General features: G+C 42.4%; 1 protein-coding gene across 1 annotated transcript in view; it reads left to right on the forward strand.

The window, feature by feature from the left end:
• MUC2 (mucin 2, oligomeric mucus/gel-forming) overlaps nt 1-20,012 on the forward strand; it is a 57,869-nt gene extending 37,857 nt beyond the window's left edge. The window contains exons 36-54 of the mRNA XM_075048660.1: nt 779-1,381; nt 3,511-7,157; nt 8,334-8,508; nt 9,074-9,321; nt 10,469-10,652; nt 10,784-10,988; nt 11,626-11,804; nt 12,452-12,521; nt 12,840-12,940; nt 13,105-13,136; nt 13,316-13,493; nt 14,098-14,202; nt 14,831-14,871; nt 15,527-15,649; nt 16,109-16,207; nt 16,873-17,001; nt 17,680-17,719; nt 18,011-18,140; nt 19,578-20,012. Coding sequence (XP_074904761.1) covers nt 779-1,381; nt 3,511-7,157; nt 8,334-8,508; nt 9,074-9,321; nt 10,469-10,652; nt 10,784-10,988; nt 11,626-11,804; nt 12,452-12,521; nt 12,840-12,940; nt 13,105-13,136; nt 13,316-13,493; nt 14,098-14,202; nt 14,831-14,871; nt 15,527-15,649; nt 16,109-16,207; nt 16,873-17,001; nt 17,680-17,719; nt 18,011-18,140; nt 19,578-19,833 — 6,545 coding nt within the window. The 3' untranslated portion in view covers nt 19,834-20,012. The remainder of the gene's footprint in view (nt 1-778; nt 1,382-3,510; nt 7,158-8,333; nt 8,509-9,073; nt 9,322-10,468; nt 10,653-10,783; nt 10,989-11,625; nt 11,805-12,451; nt 12,522-12,839; nt 12,941-13,104; nt 13,137-13,315; nt 13,494-14,097; nt 14,203-14,830; nt 14,872-15,526; nt 15,650-16,108; nt 16,208-16,872; nt 17,002-17,679; nt 17,720-18,010; nt 18,141-19,577) is intronic.
• The last annotated feature ends 1,101 nt before the right edge of the window (nt 20,013-21,113 follow it).

Here is a 21,113-nt window from a genome sequence, read left to right on the forward strand (position 1 = left end):
GTGTGCAATGGGAGAGCGGGCTTGGCTTTGTGGCATCGTCATTTCAGGCGCTGTTTGGGCACAGCTGTGCAGACTTTCTTCCCTTTCTTCTCTTGTGTTGCCTCTGTGGCCATTGCTGCCACTCACCTGCAGTTCTGGCTGTAGGAAGCGTTGAAGGTTTTCCCTGGCAGGGTCTGGGGAAAAGCTTCAGACCGCGGGTTGCCCCTTGCTACGGACCGAGGCTCTGGGCAGCTGGGTTCTCCCAGCGTTCCCATGAGCGTCGTTCTCCAGCTGTCTGCGGACAGCTGAAAAGCAAGCGGACGTTTTGGCAGCAGTGTTGTGTCCTGTGCCTGCTTCCTTTGTGGTCATGACCCTTCCCAGTGTTGGGTTTCTCCTTGACGTAGTGAGGTGGTGTGAGTGGCACAAGAAGGTGCGAGAGTGGTGGGAGTCCCTGCTTAGTTCTGCTCCACCTCACGTGTTGCCCTTACGTGAGTGGGCTTTGCGCATGAGAAGCCCAATAGAGCCACGTGCCCTAGCTGCGAGGGGGAGACACAACGTGGCTCGGCAGTGCCTGTGTCCCGATTTGGCCCTAGTGTGTTTTGTAGGGCCAAGAAGAGGAGGCCTGCCCACACGAGTGAGCTTTGTTGCGGCCAGGGTTGCCTGACTGGTGTAGCAGTGCCCAAGGGGCACTCCTGTGTGCAGTGGATGCCCAGAGCACCACCTGCGAGTGTGCTGGTGCCCCGGCTTGTTGTCTCTCTTCTGGCTGTTCCTAATTGTTCCTCTTGTTGTTGTCCCCCAGATTGTGACTGCATCTGGACGGACTGGATTGATGTGAGTTACCCAAATAGTTCTGACAGAAACAGCGGTGACTACGAAACCTTTGAGAATATCCTGAAGAACGACTCCTCCTGGGTCTGTGCAAAAGCTGAGAATATTTCATGCAGAGCCGAGCAATTCCCTCACATTCCCATTGCAGATTTAGGGCAGAAGGTGGAATGCAGTGTTAACACAGGGCTCATCTGTAACAACAGCGATCAGGTCATAGGAGGTATAATACCGATGCCTGTCTGCCTCAATTACGAGATCAGTGTCTGCTGCATCCCCAACATACCGCAGTGTATTACGAGTACCACCACGAGCACCACGACAGCCCCGCCTTCGTCCACAACGAGAACAGTGTCCCCTCCACCCGTATGGACAACCGCTCCCACGCCAACGCCATCGGAGCCTCCCAGCAGCACCGCCACCACCACGATGCCACCCAGAAGCACCACCAGCAGCACCCTGGGGACAACGACGACGGTTCCTGGCACACCAGCACCCACCCCAACTACTGTAACCACGTTCACACTACCAACAATAATCACTAAAACCCCAGTGCCTCCATCTTCAGAAGCAATAAGTAATTCTCTCGCTGTGTTGCCACTTGTTGCCTTGCTATGGGAGAAATCAAGGTTTATTAGCAGCTTAATGCATATTTTATTTTTTTGTACACTGAGGGAGTTTAGTTGATGTATATTTCCAAAAAATTCTTAGAATCATAGAATAGTTTTGGTTTGAAGGGACCTTTTTAAAGGTCTTTTAGTCCTATCACTCCTGCTGGGGGTAGGGACTTGTTTCACTACATTAGGTTACTCAGAGCCCAATTCAGCCCGACCTTGAACTTTTAAAATGATTGAGCACCCACAACTTCTCTGGGAACCCTGTTCCAGTGTCTCACAACCCTCATCATAAAAAAATTCTTACTGTTGTCCAGTCTAAATCTACCCTCTTTCAGTTTAAAACCATTCCCCTTGTCCTGTGACTACAGGCCTTGGTAAAATGTCTCTCTCTGTCTTTCTTATAAGCCCCTCTTATATACTGAAAGGCCACAATAACATCTCCCTGGAGCCTTGTCTTCTCCAGGTGGAACCCCAACTCTCTCAGCCTCCCTTCATAGCGGAGGTGTTCCAGCCCTCTGGTAATTTTCATGGTCTTCCTCTGCACCCGCTCAAACAGTTCCATGTCTGTCTTGTACTGGGGACCCCAGAGCTGGATGTTGTACTCCAGGTGAGGTCTCACAAGAGTGGAGAAGAGTGGGTCCTGTACTGAGCTGTCTGTTTAGGAGGGAGAGCGCACATGTTTCTGCTTCTCAGTTCTGCTCCTTTGATTACTGGGAACATGAGGAGTTTTTCATCCTGGTGCTTCTGCCCAGCTTAGACAGATACTGACCTGGTGGGAAGGAAGTCTTGCTCTTGCTGCTATTGGACCTCGTCCTTCAGCTGGAGAGAATGCACACAGCGGGACCCATGGTGTGCAATGGGAGAGCGGGCTTGGCTTTGTGGCATCGTCATTTCAGGCGCTGTTTGGGCACAGCTGTGCAGACTTTCTTCCCTTTCTTCTCTTGTGTTGCCTCTGTGGCCATTGCTGCCACTCACCTGCAGTTCTGGCTGTAGGAAGCGTTGAAGGTTTTCCCTGGCAGGGTCTGGGGAAAAGCTCAGACGGCGGGTTGCCCCTTGCTACGGACCGAGGTTCTGGGCAGCTGGGTTCTCCTAGCGTTCCCATGAGCGTCGTTCTCCAGCTGTCTGCGGACTGCTGAAAAGCAAGCGGATGTTTTGGCAGCAATGTGAGACCCCTAACATTGCAGTGAATCTGCCTCTGTGACAGTACGCCTCCTGTTCCTGTATTTCCTTCTGAACATGAAGGAGTTTGCCTGTCCTCACCCAAATGTGAATTAATTTTAGTTGAAAGACTGACCTTGTGGACTGTGTGGACAGAAGCAGTATATCTTACTTCCTTCTATCCTCCAGCATTATGACTGCACTCTTACTATGTACATAGTGCTTCTTTATCTACCATGTGTCTCTTTACATCATACTGAAAAATGACAAACAGATGGCTCTGACGCTCAACTGTGAGCATCATGAACAATTTATAAAATGCTAATCAAAAACTATTTTAAAGGAGCCTCCACTAGGGCCCATGAAAACTGGCTTGGTCATGTGAGAAGGAAAAAGCAGAAAAGTGCATTTGGGGTTCCTAGCATGCCAAAATAGCTTGTGGGTGAGTAGTCTTAAAGGCCTTGGAGTTAGGTATGGAACACAGATTGCCCCAGCAACTGCTCAGTTTCAGTAGAATCAAATGACGCTGAGCATAATCAATGCTGGTATGAAGATGCCACATGAAGTAGCACAGCAATACAGAATTAACCAAAGAGTTCACTAATCAACAAAAGGAATAACCCTGGATTTAGGACTGCTGAACTCTTCTCTGCAGTATAAAGTTTTAAAACTGCAGATACCTGTTCTGTCTGACATTGATCATCGATAAAGTATAAACATCAATGTCTCCCATACAAGATGTAGAAGATTTTTTTAGTAATATCTGTTATGCAAAAGCCTTTAATAAAACAGTAACTGCTTTATTCCCATCTAAATACCCTATGCTTAGTCTTGTTGAATTTTATTTGCATATAAGAAAATGAAATGAAGTCAATATAATTGCAATTTGCCTACTTAAAATCAAATACTGTGTTTTCTCCCTGTCTTAAAGAGGGTACAACAACTGAATCAGGAACACCGATAAGTACTACAGTTACTGCTTCAGCTACCCCACAGCCAACAACTAGAACAACGGAAATACAAAGTATAGTGTCTACCACAGGCACGACTATAAAACAGTCAATAACATCAGTGTCAACAAGCCCAGTGACAGTCAGCACCTCTGGAGTCACTGAAACAGGATCAACCACCAAAACCACCACTTCGGGCCCCACTCCCCACAGCACCACAACAGTAATGGAAACAAGTAGCCACGAGACCTCTACCACGGGGACTGGGAGCCCTCCAACGGGACCACCTAGCAGCACCACCAGCACCACAACCTCAGGACCATCTTCCCCAACGTCTACAGCCAGCACTACTGTATCACCACCACCAGTGTCAACAAGCCCAGTGACAGTCAGCACCTCTGGAGTCACTGAAACAGGATCAACCACCAAAACCACCACTTCGGGCCCCACTCCCCACAGCACCACAACAGTAATGGAAACAAGTAGCCACGAGACCTCTACCACGGGGACTGGGAGCCCTCCAACGGGACCACCTAGCAGCACCACCAGCACCACAACCTCAGGACCATCTTCCCCAACGTCTACAGCCAGCACTACTGTATCACCACCACCAGTGTCAACAAGCCCAGTGACAGTCAGCACCTCTGGAGTCACTGAAACAGGATCAACCACCAAAACCACCACTTCGGGCCCCACTCCCCACAGCACCACAACAGTAATGGAAACAAGTAGCCACGAGACCTCTACCACGGGGACTGGGAGCCCTCCAACGGGACCACCTAGCAGCACCACCAGCACCACAACCTCAGGACCATCTTCCCCAACGTCTACAGCCAGCACTACTGTATCACCACCACCAGTGTCAACAAGCCCAGTGACAGTCAGCACCTCTGGAGTCACTGAAACAGGATCAACCACCAAAACCACCACTTCGGGCCCCACTCCCCACAGCACCACAACAGTAATGGAAACAAGTAGCCACGAGACCTCTACCACGGGGACTGGGAGCCCTCCAACGGGACCACCTAGCAGCACCACCAGCACCACAACCTCAGGACCATCTTCCCCAACGTCTACAGCCAGCACTACTGTATCACCACCACCAGTGTCAACAAGCCCAGTGACAGTCAGCACCTCTGGAGTCACTGAAACAGGATCAACCACCAAAACCACCACTTCGGGCCCCACTCCCCACAGCACCACAACAGTAATGGAAACAAGTAGCCACGAGACCTCTACCACGGGGACTGGGAGCCCTCCAACGGGACCACCTAGCAGCACCACCAGCACCACAACCTCAGGACCATCTTCCCCAACGTCTACAGCCAGCACTACTGTATCACCACCACCAGTGTCAACAAGCCCAGTGACAGTCAGCACCTCTGGAGTCACTGAAACAGGATCAACCACCAAAACCACCACTTCGGGCCCCACTCCCCACAGCACCACAACAGTAATGGAAACAAGTAGCCACGAGACCTCTACCACGGGGACTGGGAGCCCTCCAACGGGACCACCTAGCAGCACCACCAGCACCACAACCTCAGGACCATCTTCCCCAACGTCTACAGCCAGCACTACTGTATCACCACCACCAGTGTCAACAAGCCCAGTGACAGTCAGCACCTCTGGAGTCACTGAAACAGGATCAACCACCAAAACCACCACTTCGGGCCCCACTCCCCACAGCACCACAACAGTAATGGAAACAAGTAGCCACGAGACCTCTACCACGGGGACTGGGAGCCCTCCAACGGGACCACCTAGCAGCACCACCAGCACCACAACCTCAGGACCATCTTCCCCAACGTCTACAGCCAGCACTACTGTATCACCACCACCAGTGTCAACAAGCCCAGTGACAGTCAGCACCTCTGGAGTCACTGAAACAGGATCAACCACCAAAACCACCACTTCGGGCCCCACTCCCCACAGCACCACAACAGTAATGGAAACAAGTAGCCACGAGACCTCTACCACGGGGACTGGGAGCCCTCCAACGGGACCACCTAGCAGCACCACCAGCACCACAACCTCAGGACCATCTTCCCCAACGTCTACAGCCAGCACTACTGTATCACCACCACCAGTGTCAACAAGCCCAGTGACAGTCAGCACCTCTGGAGTCACTGAAACAGGATCAACCACCAAAACCACCACTTCGGGCCCCACTCCCCACAGCACCACAACAGTAATGGAAACAAGTAGCCACGAGACCTCTACCACGGGGACTGGGAGCCCTCCAACGGGACCACCTAGCAGCACCACCAGCACCACAACCTCAGGACCATCTTCCCCAACGTCTACAGCCAGCACTACTGTATCACCACCACCAGTGTCAACAAGCCCAGTGACAGTCAGCACCTCTGGAGTCACTGAAACAGGATCAACCACCAAAACCACCACTTCGGGCCCCACTCCCCACAGCACCACAACAGTAATGGAAACAAGTAGCCACGAGACCTCTACCACGGGGACTGGGAGCCCTCCAACGGGACCACCTAGCAGCACCACCAGCACCACAACCTCAGGACCATCTTCCCCAACGTCTACAGCCAGCACTACTGTATCACCACCACCAGTGTCAACAAGCCCAGTGACAGTCAGCACCTCTGGAGTCACTGAAACAGGATCAACCACCAAAACCACCACTTCGGGCCCCACTCCCCACAGCACCACAACAGTAATGGAAACAAGTAGCCACGAGACCTCTACCACGGGGACTGGGAGCCCTCCAACGGGACCACCTAGCAGCACCACCAGCACCACAACCTCAGGACCATCTTCCCCAACGTCTACAGCCAGCACTACTGTATCACCACCACCAGTGTCAACAAGCCCAGTGACAGTCAGCACCTCTGGAGTCACTGAAACAGGATCAACCACCAAAACCACCACTTCGGGCCCCACTCCCCACAGCACCACAACAGTAATGGAAACAAGTAGCCACGAGACCTCTACCACGGGGACTGGGAGCCCTCCAACGGGACCACCTAGCAGCACCACCAGCACCACAACCTCAGGACCATCTTCCCCAACGTCTACAGCCAGCACTACTGTATCACCACCACCAGTGTCAACAAGCCCAGTGACAGTCAGCACCTCTGGAGTCACTGAAACAGGATCGACTGCCACTTCGGGCCCCACACCCTCAGTGCCCACTCCCCACAGCACCACAACAGTAACAGAAACTGGTAGCACAATGACAACCACTGCAACTCACACTACTCCCACAAGATCAACTGCCATCACCACCACCATGACTTCAGGACGATCCTCCATAGAGTCTACTGCTATCACTACTGTATCCCCGCCATCAGTATCAACCAGCATCATGCCGGTCACCACCTCTGGTACAACTCCAACAGAATCTTTTACCACTACTTCAGGAACAACCTCTAGAAATTTTACCACAATTACTGCCACCACCACCACCAGTACCTCTGAATATTTTTCCCCTGGCTCAACTAGTACTTCTGGGCCAACTGCAACATCAAGTTCAGTCACCATTACAGGAAGTTCTACGTACAGTACAGTTACTCCACTAAGTGCTTCAAGTTCAACTACAACTCCACCACCAACCACTCCTGGAAGAAATTGTTCTGTTTTTCCTAATGAATCTTATGCGGTGAGTAGATTTCATGAGTTTTTTCAGCATTCTGCTTTGTATGGAGACTAGGTATATAATTTCAATGCTAGTAACATACAGACTAGGTATTAATCTGGATAGAAAATGAAGTATCTGTCCATTCTATTTCTTTCTGTTTTCTTGGGTATCAGCATGACTTCCAATGATATTCAGCTTGATAGCTTACATACTGTTATTAGTTCTTCAAGGATAGTTTTAAAAAGGTTTTCTTCAAGGAGGTAGATCACAGCTCAATGTTCCTCTTTATTGTAAGATAGCTTTGATGAAGAAGTAACCAAGGGCTAAGTGGTGCTAAACTATCTTTTCTGTTTCTGTTTTTGAATAGATCCAGAGTGGGGAAAAGTTGTTTATATGTTTACAGTGGACCCCCACAATAAACCACAGTGCTGAACTAGTCTGAGTTTGGAATTAGACATACTTGGTCATAGCCTAGTTTCAGGAGAGGACTATGAAACAGATCACCACATTCAAATGCTCTTGAAATTTGACTCAGAGTTCTGAGTTTTTTGGAACCCTCCACCTCTGACACAGACAAGCTAATGTCTCGTACATTTCTAAAGCCTCCTCACAGCTTAGATGTCTACCAACTTGTTCAGTAGATCTGCAGGGATGAAAATTATACATAGCTGAAAAACTGGTGGAAGATAGAAAAAATGCATACAATCACAATGCATGCCCATAACCCCTGAGACATCACTCCCCGAATAGCTGATGTTCACTGTAGCTTTAGCTGTTAATCTGTTCCAAGCATTCATGGAAAGGGATTGATCATATATTGATCATTGATATTGATCAATGTCTTTCACTGTTGATTAGAGAGGGAGTGTAGCTGATGAGATTAGATCAGACATCCAACTTTCAGACAGCTGAAACTATAAAAGGCAATTCCTGCTTCAGGTTACTGGCTTGCCTTTTATAAGTAATGCTTTTCACTTAGCAGTTCTCAGTAGTGCTAGCTCATCTTTCAGGCCTTGATGGTGCTGACTGCTGCACTTCCTTCCTGTTTTCAGACTTCTGGTGGGGAAAAAATTGTCAATAAACATACAGCATTTTAATACTCTGCAAAAGATATTCAGGCATAACTGTTGTCAGTCAGACTGCTTCATAAGGTTTCTCTCTCTCTTCCCTCCCCACCTCCCCCACTTCCAAACACAGCCAGGTGAGTCATGGTGGATCTGTGACTGCACTAAAGCAATATGTATAGAAGACAATATAATCCAGGTGGTTCCCGTAATCTGTAACCCACCTCCTAAACCTACATGTGCCAATGGACTTTCTCCTGTGCAAGTCATTGATGAGGATGGATGCTGTTGGCACTGGGAGTGTGATTGTAAGTATATATTTTGTTGAATATTTTATCTCCTGTGGAAACAATACTAGTGTTAGGAGCAGTGGTATTTATCAGGGGACAAGTATCGCACAAGGCTGTGACCCTCACACTCCTAGTGTTGATCTGTTTGGAGTGCTTCACTGATTCTTTTTAGCTAATTGGGGGCTTTTACTTAATTTGCTATCATTTCTACATAACTATTGTGTTCATAGAATAAATTGGTCTCCCAAGGCAGGATTTAAATGTCCAGATGCAGACATCTATAGGCTAGAAGCCTACATATAAATTACTTTTTCAGTCTATTGGTAGAGGCATATCTAGGGTGCAGTTAATCCTATTCTCAGTTGTCTATCAGAAATGTCAGATGAACTGTGCCCTGAAAATGCCTGTTTTTCTCTGTTATTGATGAGTTCTAGATAATGAGCTCATGCATTGACATACACACTTTAAAATCTAAATGCTTAAAGTTAGATGAGATGAATCGCACTCCTACAGATTTTGTTTGTAGTCTGATCTGATTCTGTATGTTGCCATAAGAAGCTAACCTAGCTGTATGTTTTTGTAGGCTACTGCACTGGCTGGGGAGACCCACATTACATGACTTTTGATGGACTATACTACAGCTATCAAGGGAATTGTACATACGTCCTTGTGGAAGAGATACATAAGAAAGTTGACAACTTTGGTGTCTACATTGATAACTACCATTGTGATACACGGGATGTAGTCTCCTGTCCTCGAACACTCATTGTGAGACATGAGACTCAGGAAGTGCGCATGGCGACAGTCAAACCAAATACTCTACAAGTAGAGGTATTGGAGAACGTTACCTTTGATTTCTTGATTAAAATATTAATACAGCATCAACCAGATAATTATATTCACAATGTTAGGGAAAAAAAAAAAAAGGAATCTGTGTTTTAGATTTAATACCAGTTTGGATTATAAAATAGGACTGCTTTGAAGGACAGTTTTTTGACTCTGAATATGGAGATAAATTTCTACAACTTTCTCCCTTTTTAATCTCAAATATTTGCAGTGCCTTATCTCTCCTAAATACACAAACATGGAAAAATTGCTAAGAGTTAAGGATATAAAATAAATTAATTTATAATTAATATTAATGTAACAAAGGAAAAGAATAAATGTTGAATGGGAAGATACAACATAAACTAGACATAACAATAAAATGCTGTGGTTAAGCATTTTTTAAAAGTACCGTTAGTAGCTTTGATTGGTATCACCTTTTTAATTTTTCAGAATAGGGGCTTTTATGTGTTTCTTTCATTGATAAACATGATGCCCCAGCTTTGGGGCTTCAAATTTGGTGAGAAGTGTTTCTTTTTAGGCTTTTGTGGGGTTTGTTTTGTTTATTTTTGTACATTACCGTGTGGGAATATTACAAGTTAGGTTGCAGCATATTGTTGAAAATTTGCAATATTTGGACCCCCTTTTTTTCTCTAAAGCAAAGAAATCTACCATTGCTGAGTAAAAGTAGTAGTGTTAGTTCCGTAGGTATATCATGGCTACTGTATTCATATAGATAATAGAGATTTTAGCTTATTTCTTTCATTTATTTTTCCTACAAACATGTTGCCTTTATGCCAAGAAAGCTAAAAATGTGTGCACTAGGAATTTAGGAGAATTTTATATTGCACTTTCACGGGGTGTTCTCAATGCCATAGTCACTCTAATAAATCTGTTGAGTGTTAGAATTTAGCTCGTTTAAACTCTGAATTTTAGCCTAGTTTATCGGTGGCTGATAAACCTTTTCTTTAGCTCAGAGAAGAAAAGTTCAACTTTCCAGTAACATGAAAGGAAACACGGGGACACTTGTTACAAACTAAAAGCATATTATTTGCCTTTACATTCTTTCTCCAATGCAAAGTAATGAACAGTCAACTGTTTTCTAAAGTCAAACTAAATATATGTCTCTCTGCTGTTTTCTTTTATTTATTAGGTGACAGTAAACAAACAGGCAGTGGCTTTGCCTTATAAAAAATTTGGCTTGAGCATCTATGAGTCAGGCATAAATCGTGTAGTGGAAATTCCTGAACTAAAAATGAACGTGACCTACAATGGCTTGTCCTTTTCTATCAGAATGCCCTACAGTCTGTTTGGCAACAACACTCATGGACAGTGTGGTAAGGCTTACTCTTGTAATTTCTGTACTCTCAGAAAACCACAAACAGGTAAATGACAGCCCTGCCACAAAGATGAATGGAATTTGATAACAAATCTGTGAGTGAATTCTTTCTCCCCTTACCAATTTTAGGTACTTGCAATAACAACACGGCAGATGACTGCATGTTGCCAAATGGAAACATTGCAGATAACTGTGAAACCATGGCAGATCATTGGCAAGTTGTTGATCCTTCCAAACCACAGTGCTCCCCAGGCCTAATTCCTACAAAAGCACCCAGCACAACCCCACAACAGCCTTGCAAAGAATCTTCCATCTGTGAGCTTCTTTTGGGAAGGTAGGTGTTCCTCTCAGGTTTATAAGCCTTTGATCTTCAAATTAAGCAGCAATTTTAGGATTTGTTTCTCAATAAAAAGTGTTTCTAGCTATTGCTCCATTTCTTGTAGCTTTGTGGGTTACTTCCATTCCTTTTACTGTTTCTAAATATAATTCTTTGCTGACAGTTTGCTTCCAACCTCTGGCTGCTACATTAAACTTCTTCGATGTTCTTCTGTTCTTCCACACTCTCTGCTCTCCACTGTCCTATGCTCTTGCCTTTTCACACACTCGGCAGAAAACAGAGTCCAACTGAAAACAGATATCATTTTTAGAACGTTGTGTCAGAATTAAGAAAAAAACAAAACAAACCCCAAAAATCTCTTTAGAAAAGTAGTTCATACTTACACTTCATAATATTCATGTAGCTCCTGGACAGAAAAGATTGGTGCCTGAGTGTTTTGTAGGTGAGGGGAGAATGCTTTAAGATATGTTGAAATGTTACAATCTAGATTAGTGCTCTTAGTAAAAACCTCTCAGTAATAGTCCTTGTTCACCCCTCGTTAAGCACCATTGTTGCCATGTTATAATATGTTAAGCACATTGAAGAATTCATGGATCATTCAGTAACTAATAATGATAAGTGTTTCTGTTTCTAGTTTGTTTGAGCCGTGCCATGGTTTTGTCCAGCCTGAAAAGTACTATGCAGCCTGCGTTTTTGATAGTTGTGTACTTCCCAACTTAGACCTGGAATGCTCAAGTCTGCAGATTTATGCTGCCACCTGTGCTGATCAAAGTGTATGCATTGACTGGAGGAGTCATACCAATGGTGTTTGCTGTAAGTATTTGGCCATTTATCTTGAACTATTAGGGAAGCTTATAAGGAACTCTTTCGTCAACAATGTCCTAACGGTAAGCCATATTGGTTTTCGAGCAATGAAGACACCAATAAATCACACCAGTTGCTTTCCTCTAAGGTAATATTTTTCACAATGGAAATGATAAATGAGCCTGCAAAAATATACATCTATTGGCTGTGCCAGAAACATCTGTATCAGTAGATACTTTTTTGTACACAGGCAGTTTTGTGTTTTGCAGGCATGAGCAGATCACGCTGTATTTAGTGACATATGCATTCATTTTCAGCTGTAGTAAGAAGAGGACAGGGGGTAGGGATACACTCCCCTTTGAGAACTTGTTCAAAAGAGACTGAAATTATGAAAAAAATTGTAATCAAGATGTAGACTCTTGGTTTTATGTCCTTAATGTAAAGTATGGTGCTATTTTTCTATGGCTAAATTGCATAAAATAATTCCATTCAGACATGAGTCTGATATCTGGGGGGTTTTTTTCTCTTTGCTTCTCAAGATGATCAAAGATACATGGAAAATGAGTAGTCAGTGTTTAATTTCTTGGCATAAGGTCACAGGGCTTTTATATGATACTGTTACTGAGCTCTTCCTCCTTTTTATTCTCCCATTCCAGCTTATAAATGCCCCTCAGATAAAGAATACAGAGCATGTGGTCCTATTAAAGAGATAACCTGCAAATCAAGGTAAATAATTCCTTCACTGTTAGTTATAGCTCAAACAACTGTTCAGTCATATTGAATGCGTAGGTGGATGAGAGAAATCAACCTCCTGTTATGTCTTAAATCAACTGTCAAATTTGGTACCACTGTTCTCTTGATCCTAAATCTGGGTGCCTGTACTGTTTACATTGTTTGGCTATACCAAATGTGAACACTGACAATCCCTAAATCGCAAACATGATCATTTGCCACTGTATCTTCAGTAAAAAGTTATTTGACATAATCCTCCTCTGCATGCCTATGACAGTAATGGTGTTCCTCTGAACATTTTGTCTCCTACAGTCAACAAAACGAAACTTCAACTAAACAAGTAGAAGGCTGTTTCTGTCCTAATGGAACAATGCTGTATGACTCTGGTGTGGATGTCTGTGTGAAAACCTGTGGTGAGTTATACTGCTTCACTTGGACGCATGTTTGTTTCCTCTTTGTTGTTTCCTTCTCACGTATGCAACATAGATCTGACTGTATGCAGTAGTCATACAACATATTATAGAGATGTCTATTGTTATATGAGTGGTAATGGAAATTTATTTTGATATTTTCACAGGCTGTGTTGGAGTGGATAAAATACCAAGAGAGGTATGCTGCTGTATGCTTTTGTATTTCAAGTAGAAGCTGGGGGTGGGGAGAGGACAGTAGTCTCCACTGGTGCAGTCTTGTTTTGTTGTCTCCCAGCTTTTCATTCCTGTTTTTGCTTCTGTTCTTTTAATTAGTAACCATGCTTGAGTAACTACTCACTTTATTTTCTTTAATGACAGTTTGGGGAAAAGTTTACAGTAGACTGTCAGGACTGTATTTGCATGGAAGGTGGAAGTGGCATTGTATGTGAGCCTCATGAATGTGCCGAACAAAGTAAGACCGGTTGTGATGGAGAAGGCTTCTATGAGGTCAATGAAGTCAATTCTGAAGACTTCTGCTGCCCTATTGTCACCTGCAGTGAGTTTATACTTTTGTTTTTAGTCTTTCTATACCTTTTAGGAATAGAAAGGAAAAGAGAACTGAACTGGTTTAGCACCAGAGACCTGCAGCAGGGAGTAACAAAATAGTATCTTTCCTCATGCTTTTTAAAATCAGCTTGCCTAGTGTTAAGGAAAATATGTTTTAATATCACAATGGCTCAGCATAACTGAATTTACAGTTATGGGACTCAACTAAATCTATAGTTCATGAGTTCAGGACCACATTTTATTCAAGTAAAATGCAGATAGATTATGAAATTCTATGTGGGTTTTCATTTTGCAGCAGTTGCCTACAACCTTGGAGAGAGTAACGGTTGTCCACTACTTCTCTGCAAAGAATTGTGATACTTTTTAACACTTGGTAATTACTTGGTAAAAAACATTTCATAAACTAGTGCAGTCCCCCAATCCAGTGCCTGGATTCACTAGGAAAAAAATGTTCTCTTTCTGCAATCTGTTTCTTTGGAGAGGATCTGGACTGTTTCCTAGCAATGGAAAGTCTATCCTAAATGCTTTGATAGATGCCTATTTCTAGTAGCTGTGATTTAATGTGCTTTCTGGCTTATTTCTTTTTTTTTCAGAATGCAATACAAGCTTGTGCACAAGTAAAGCCCCCAAGTGTACACTGGGATTTGAAGTTCATTCTCATATTCCCAGTGGTCAGTGCTGTCCTGTGTACCAGTGTGGTAAGTCCCTTGTAAATATATTACAATGATTAGCATTACATATTATGTAATTTAGCATCACACTTTGTTAGACTGTATGCAATAGCCTGTTGAAAGAGGTAATAAACACAGTCAGATTCTACAAATTGGTTACTATTAATATTGTTTACTACTGCTATGGTTATGACAAACAACTAAGAAATAAGATATAGCTCAGGTGGCTCAAGTTCAATTTTCCGGTTGTAAGTACTTGTAAGAACAGCTACAGGACTAACTGGGACTGTGATCTCAGCTTAATCTAGCAAAATGTCCCTGTAAGTGTCCCCAGTAGAAGGTAGCTTTACAAAGTCTGCTTGGTTCTTGGTAATTGAAACAAGGAGCTACTTGTACCTGTTAGGTGGACATTCTTGGCTATGAACTGGACTGCATATATTGGGCCAAATCTTCTTCCCTTTTTGCACATGCAGTATTTGTTCTTATACCTTATATATGTCATATCTGCTACCAGAAATGGGAAATAACCAATGTATTTGACCATATGCATTGTGATTAATTGTGGAAGAAATGAGTTTGACTACAGTGGGGTAAAGATGTTTTGTTTTGGGCTTTTTTTCCCCTAGTAACCACCTAACTCCTTGCTTCTTAACAGTTCCCAAGAGGGTTTGTGTACATCAGAATGCTGAGTTCTTGGTGAGTTTGTATTTCAACAGTCTTCTGAAAATGCTTAGAACACCAGTTAGTATGCTTTATCAGAAGTGCTATGAGGAGGTTTATCTAGTACAATCAATATTTTAGAAATTTTCAAATTCCTGTCAGGAGTTCATCAATTTCACAAAGCCTAAATCTTTTCTGAAAAGGTTACTGTGTTTGAAAGGGACTGAAAAGTTGTTTGTGTGTCAGTATCAGAGAGAGATTTGGGTTTAGAGTTAAGTGTGCATGCATTTTTAAAAGTCAGTCCATATTTACTGTCAGCATGTTATTGCAGTTTTAAGACTGCTTTCAAAAATGAAAATATCTGTAAATAAGTATTATTCTAAACAGACTTAGACTCCTAATAAATTCTGTTGCGTCTAGTAATTGTTTTATTGCAGATATTTGTATGACACCTGTCCTTGTAATATCTGAGTTTATCATTGCTATACAGGACTTCAATAAAGACACACGTTAAATTAAATTTGGTATTTAAAATGTTGTCTTCATAAATGGCTAGCCAAATAGCTATCCAATAGTCTTTATGATTGTTTTCTTTTCCGTAGCTTGGTTTACAGATTTTTTGAAAATTAAGAAATGTCTGTCACATGTCATATCTCATTAATATATGAACTTTTTTTCTTAAAATTTGTAGCCTAATTCCTCAGTCTTTGTTGATAAGTGTCAGAATTGTTTCTGCACTAATGAAGTTAACATCAGCACTCAACTGAATATCATCTCTTGTGAACATATTCCATGCAACACATATTGTGAACCAGTAAGTGACAAACTTAAAACAAACAAAAAAAAACCCACAAAATACCCATGTATGTGAAAAACAGTTTGATCATTGAGTGATATAAGCAAAGGACAGGGAGCAGAAATCCGGAGTCCAACTTCAGTGTGGATACCAACTGTCCTTGAGCAATCTATTGCGTGAAGCCTGACTGTGTAACTTACAGTATTCAGTTCACATTGGGAGGATTAGCTGGGAAATTTCTGTAGAGCACTTATCGGAGTGATATTTAATTATTAAGCATATTTATTATAGTGCTTTAATTTATTCCATCTATATCCTGCTTTTTTTACTTCTCTTCCATTGGGTTGGAACACAGAAAGGTACAAATCTAGAGTGCACTTCAAAGCATAATCAATTAGTGGGTTAGTATGTTTTCATTTATTTCTCAAAAATGCATCTATCATAGTGATTTCATTTTTAATTAATTTTAATATCTAGGGATATGAACGTCAACCAGTGAAAGGCGAATGTTGTGGAAGATGTGTGCAGACTAAGTGTGTTATACATACATCAGAGAATTCTGACCTCATCTTGAGTGTAAGTATGCTCTGTATCTTACGTCTGTATCAAATTTGTAAAGTTCCCCCTTTCAGAGTGAGAACATCTCCTTGTCAGAGATAAGGCTTAGTGCAAGTTTGCACCTGGAAGGTCAGAAGCTCACATAAAGCAAAGCCTATCTACAATTTTTTGGCCCGAAGGAAGGACTCATGAAATCAAATTTTCTGGAAGGCTCTTCTTGGAATGATAAATCCAATACCATTGGAAGGGTTTTTCTTGCAGTGTTGGGAAGCTTGGGGTTTATTATTTGATTTCTGTGTACTGAAAAACACCAGTAAAACCTGCATATGAAACAATTTTATTGCCCCTGTAGGGTGAAAGTTTAGGATTGTTCTTAAATACCATACAACAGTTTAGCTTTCCCTAGGCAGAATTGATTGGCATGGATGATTTTGTGAATTACTACTAATGCTCTCTACGTACTTTAGAGGATTTTTCTTTTCCAAGAGAAATCCCATGTAAAACTGAAGATTCTCTCCACATATGGCATACGGCAATACATGTAATAATCTGTATCCAAAACAGCTATTAATCTAAAAATAATTGACTGGGGAACAAGAGGAAAGTCATTGTCAGATGACAAGAAAATTTTTGTCTGAGCTCGTTTCAGCTTTCCTTATTACATTTTTTTATTTCACTTGCAGCCTGGAGAGTTTAAAAATGATCCTTACAACAATTGCACCATTTATAGCTGTGTAAATATCCACAACCAGCTCATCTCTTCCACATCTGAGATTACCTGCCCAGCATTCAATGAAGAGAGCTGCAAACCTGTAAGTAAATATGGAAAACTCACCCTCTACTCAATGCATAGATTACTTCAGTTTAGTTCAGCCACCTAACTAGCAACAACAGTCAAATTAAGCTGTGATGGCCTTTCAACCAAAGTTTCTCAGTCCCAAGGGCAAAAGTTTCTGCTGCATCCATGCACAGACCTATAGAGTGTATAAAATAAGATACCTGGGTGAGAGTTCAAGGCTTATAGCTGGCAGCTGTCTCTCAGTAGCCAAAACACTGGTCGGCACTGAGATACAAAGTCCTCATTGACTGCTTCGTGCAGGGTCCTGTCTGAACAAGAGCCATGTTTTCTTGAATGTTACAGAAACTCAAGCTGTTCAGTCAGCAGGCTGCCAGTAATGCCATGCATACTTCCCATTCAAATACATAAGCCTCTGAAAAAACATTTTTTGGAATTGTTTCTGAGGAAAAATTGCATTATGTTCACTGTAGACTTTCTTCAAAGCATTATCTTTGTTTCCACAATCCTTTGTAAATTTATAGATATCAAGTCTGGAAGAAACCATTGTCTTTGTTTATTCAGATCAATGCTACAGTTTTTGCTGGTTATTTCCAGCCATTGAGGAACTGGTCTTCTCAGTTATTGCACTAAAAGCCTCTTTCATATAGGGAAAGAAAATAATATTATTTCTCCTGTTTCTTTGTTTTTTTAGGGAACTATTACATTCTTACCTAACGGTTGTTGCAGAACCTGTAAGTATGCCAATGTACCTGAATCAACACTACAGAGAATGAATTTTCTTCTTAAATCAAACCATCTTCCAGCCATAGAGGCTGATATGTTTGTATTTAAATAGATGCTTTTATATTTATGTTTGTTATTCCAAGCATTCACTGTCCAATATCTCTGGGAAAGTTTAAACTGGAGCAGAAAGACCACATAAGACAATTCTTTGAGGGCACTAGTGAAGCCCAGAGGGTGGTGAACTGCAAGGAACTTCTGGAGCTATTTCACTGAAAGTGTTTTCTGATCTTTCCCTATAGGTGCACCTCTGGATAGTCCCACACCCTGCTCTGTCCGTCAAAGAAAAGACTTTATCACCTATAAGGGCTGCCATTCTGTGGACAGAGTTGTCATGACTGAATGTGAAGGAACATGTGGAACCTCCTCACTGTAAGTCAACTGATTGGAAAATGAGATTCAAATTCTGCTGGCACTGAGCTTGTTTATATAAAAGGAACAATAAATAGTTAGACTACAGAATGGTAGAAGACCTGAAACTATCAGCTGCCCAAATCATGGGCACAAAATCATGAAATCTGTGACTGAACAGTTGATTTGTCTTAATACAAAGTAGAAAAGTGTATTAAATTGCCTTGGGATTCAGACAGCTATGATAAGGTCTATCTATCCATCAAGAACTGTCTTGTCTGTCATTTGTGTCAGACCACCTTGGCTGGAAATCATCACAAAAGATCATGGATTATTTCCTGTAATGGGAATGAGCCCAGAGAGCAGCCAGGCCTGATGCTCATAAGCTGAAAAGCTTCTCAATAATTAACATCTAAAATGAAAAACACATATATCTTTTAAAGGAAAATTGAAACATGCACAATTTTTATACAATAAAGAAATTAAAAAACAATGCTATAGGGGTGGAGTGCTGGTGCTAGTAGAATAGTTTCACTGTACATTTTTCTCTGAAATAAGAGAATCTACAAGAAACTGGCTATAGGAAAGTGGCTAGCAGGACACCTGGTACTGAGCTATTAAAACACTGGAAAAAATGTAATTCTAACTCCTCAAAGAAACTGCCATTTGCTGCCTATCACTGAATATGCCACATGGTACCTTACATGGGAGAAAACTGATCTTTAGTCTCAGATTGAACCCCGAATAGCCAGGTGGTTTATTAGTATTTCGAAATACCTTATCATCTTAGAGTCTTGCTGTGGTTGCCTCTGCACACAAATACAAGTAAATATGTCTCTTGACACAGTTTGTAGCCTGATATTGGCAGATTCTGCAGGTTAGGAATGGTGCTTGGGAAGCTGAAGAACACAAAGCTGCAAAAAATGCTTTGCTGTGAGATAAGAACAGAAAGAGCTGCTGCTTTCCCTTCCTGTTAACACTGCCTGGTTTGGGATATGCACTTTGATTGACGTGATGCAATTGTAGCCCTTGCAGCCAATTGATTGATGTGATGCCATTGTAGATGACATTATAGCCACTTATCTATGCAGTTTTCTTATTTGGGTCAGGGCTTTGTCTGCCCTCAGATGTTGATCTGGTGTATTTAACATCCATCAGTGCCAGGATGGTGAGAGGGATATAAGGAAGCTGAGCTCCTAGAACTCACTGAATTTTTTTACAAGGACTTCCATACTAATTGTTTTATCAGAAAAAATCTCAGCAAATGCAATGAATTTCAAAAGCATATTGTTCTAACCACTGCTCTGTCAGATGAGCTTAGCGCTTTCATTAGCCACAACTGTGGCTCTTCTACATATTATTCCAAACTTCTCACAGGAGTTCTGTACCTAATTTCACCCTCTCCTCTGTATGTTGGCTTCCAGCACAGAGTAATGTTGCCATTTTCCATGTTAACAGATACTCTGCTGAGGCCAATTCTATGGACCACAGCTGTTCCTGCTGCAGGGAATCAAGGACTACTGTGAGAGAAGTGGAGCTGAAATGCCCCACTGGGAATTCAATTTCACATAAGTATATATATGTGGAAAGCTGCAGCTGTCAAGACACTGAATGTAGCAGCTCACAGTCCAGTGAGTTGCAGAGCACAGAAGAAAATGACAAGGAAAGCACTCTGAACCGTATCAAGAGGGCCATCAGCTTAACAGCAAAATGAAGGGGAAAAAAACTAGCAACATTCAACTAAAAGGACAATTCTCATCTTCCTTGACTACTTTTGAACTTTGTGTTTCCCCATTACTGTACCCTGTTTGTTCTTCCATTATTTTTAACAGTGCTGTATTTATTTGTGCACAAAATAAGAACACAAATTTGTGTTCTTCCAAGTGCACAGCCTTTTGGGTCTTTTTATAATCAGCTTATTTTCTCTGAATGATTAAAAGCACATTTCAAAAAACATGGGTTTTGTACTTATTCTCATGCTGCCTTGATGAGCCTGACTTTTAAAAGAGAAAAAAAGTTCTTTTTCAAGTTGTAGGAAGTCAAGTGACATATTGCCTAAATTTTGGGGGTATCTGTTGCTAGCTCCTTAAAAACTGAAATATCAGAAGGTATTGTCTGGAGGACTCAATGTGTAAGGTGGTGCAGAAGTTGATGCTGTCAGCCAGAACAAAGCTAAAGATGAATCATGCATCATGAAGTGATCCAGATGACCCGGAGAAACTTCTCGTTCAGCACTAGATCTCATTTTAGCAGGGCTGCTGTGTATGTTAGAACTGTCTCAGTTCATCACAATTATGTATTTTCACTAAGAAAGTAGTCCCTCAGGTATGAGAATATGAAGGGATGTATAGTTAGTACTATAGTAAGAGGTCTACAAATTCCAATGCTTGCAAACCAGATGCCCATCTCTGAGCTAGTAATCCTAGGCTTCCTCTACAGGAGGTGGAGAGAAATAGCCATAATTTTCAACATTCATTTGTCTCATAACAAAGGACATATCCAAAGGACGTTAGCTGCATTGCATTCTAAAGTGCCTGTTTATCTGATCTTACTGTAAGGGGAGCTGAAGGAGATTAGCTGAGAGATGGACATCTCTCTTGGATCATCTGAAGTACAATGAGGGTAATCTATACCTTCTGTTGTGTGTGGAAAATGCTTTCGGTATTATTTTGTCTCTGTTAATGAACACTAATCGTGCTTTACCCTTGTGAGCTTGAGCCACAGCCAACCTGAATACAAGCATCTTTGCTACCTAAAGAATTGGTGGCACCATTTTGTGCTACTACTAGCCCTGCCAAATGTATTGCAGCTTAGAACGCAGACGCTGGTAGGAATGCACAGAAAATGAAACTCCAGAAGTTTTGCATCTTTAGGATACTATGATTACGGAGCTAATTTCTGTGGAGGGGGAGAGGTAGCTGATCTAAGAAGAAGGAATTTTTGTCAGTTTACAAAGCAAGCTCCAGAAATAATGAAGCCTGGTTTCTGCTTTAG

Source organism: Buteo buteo, chromosome 16 (assembly GCF_964188355.1).
Source record: "Buteo buteo chromosome 16, bButBut1.hap1.1, whole genome shotgun sequence".
NCBI lineage: Eukaryota > Metazoa > Chordata > Aves > Accipitriformes > Accipitridae > Buteo > Buteo buteo.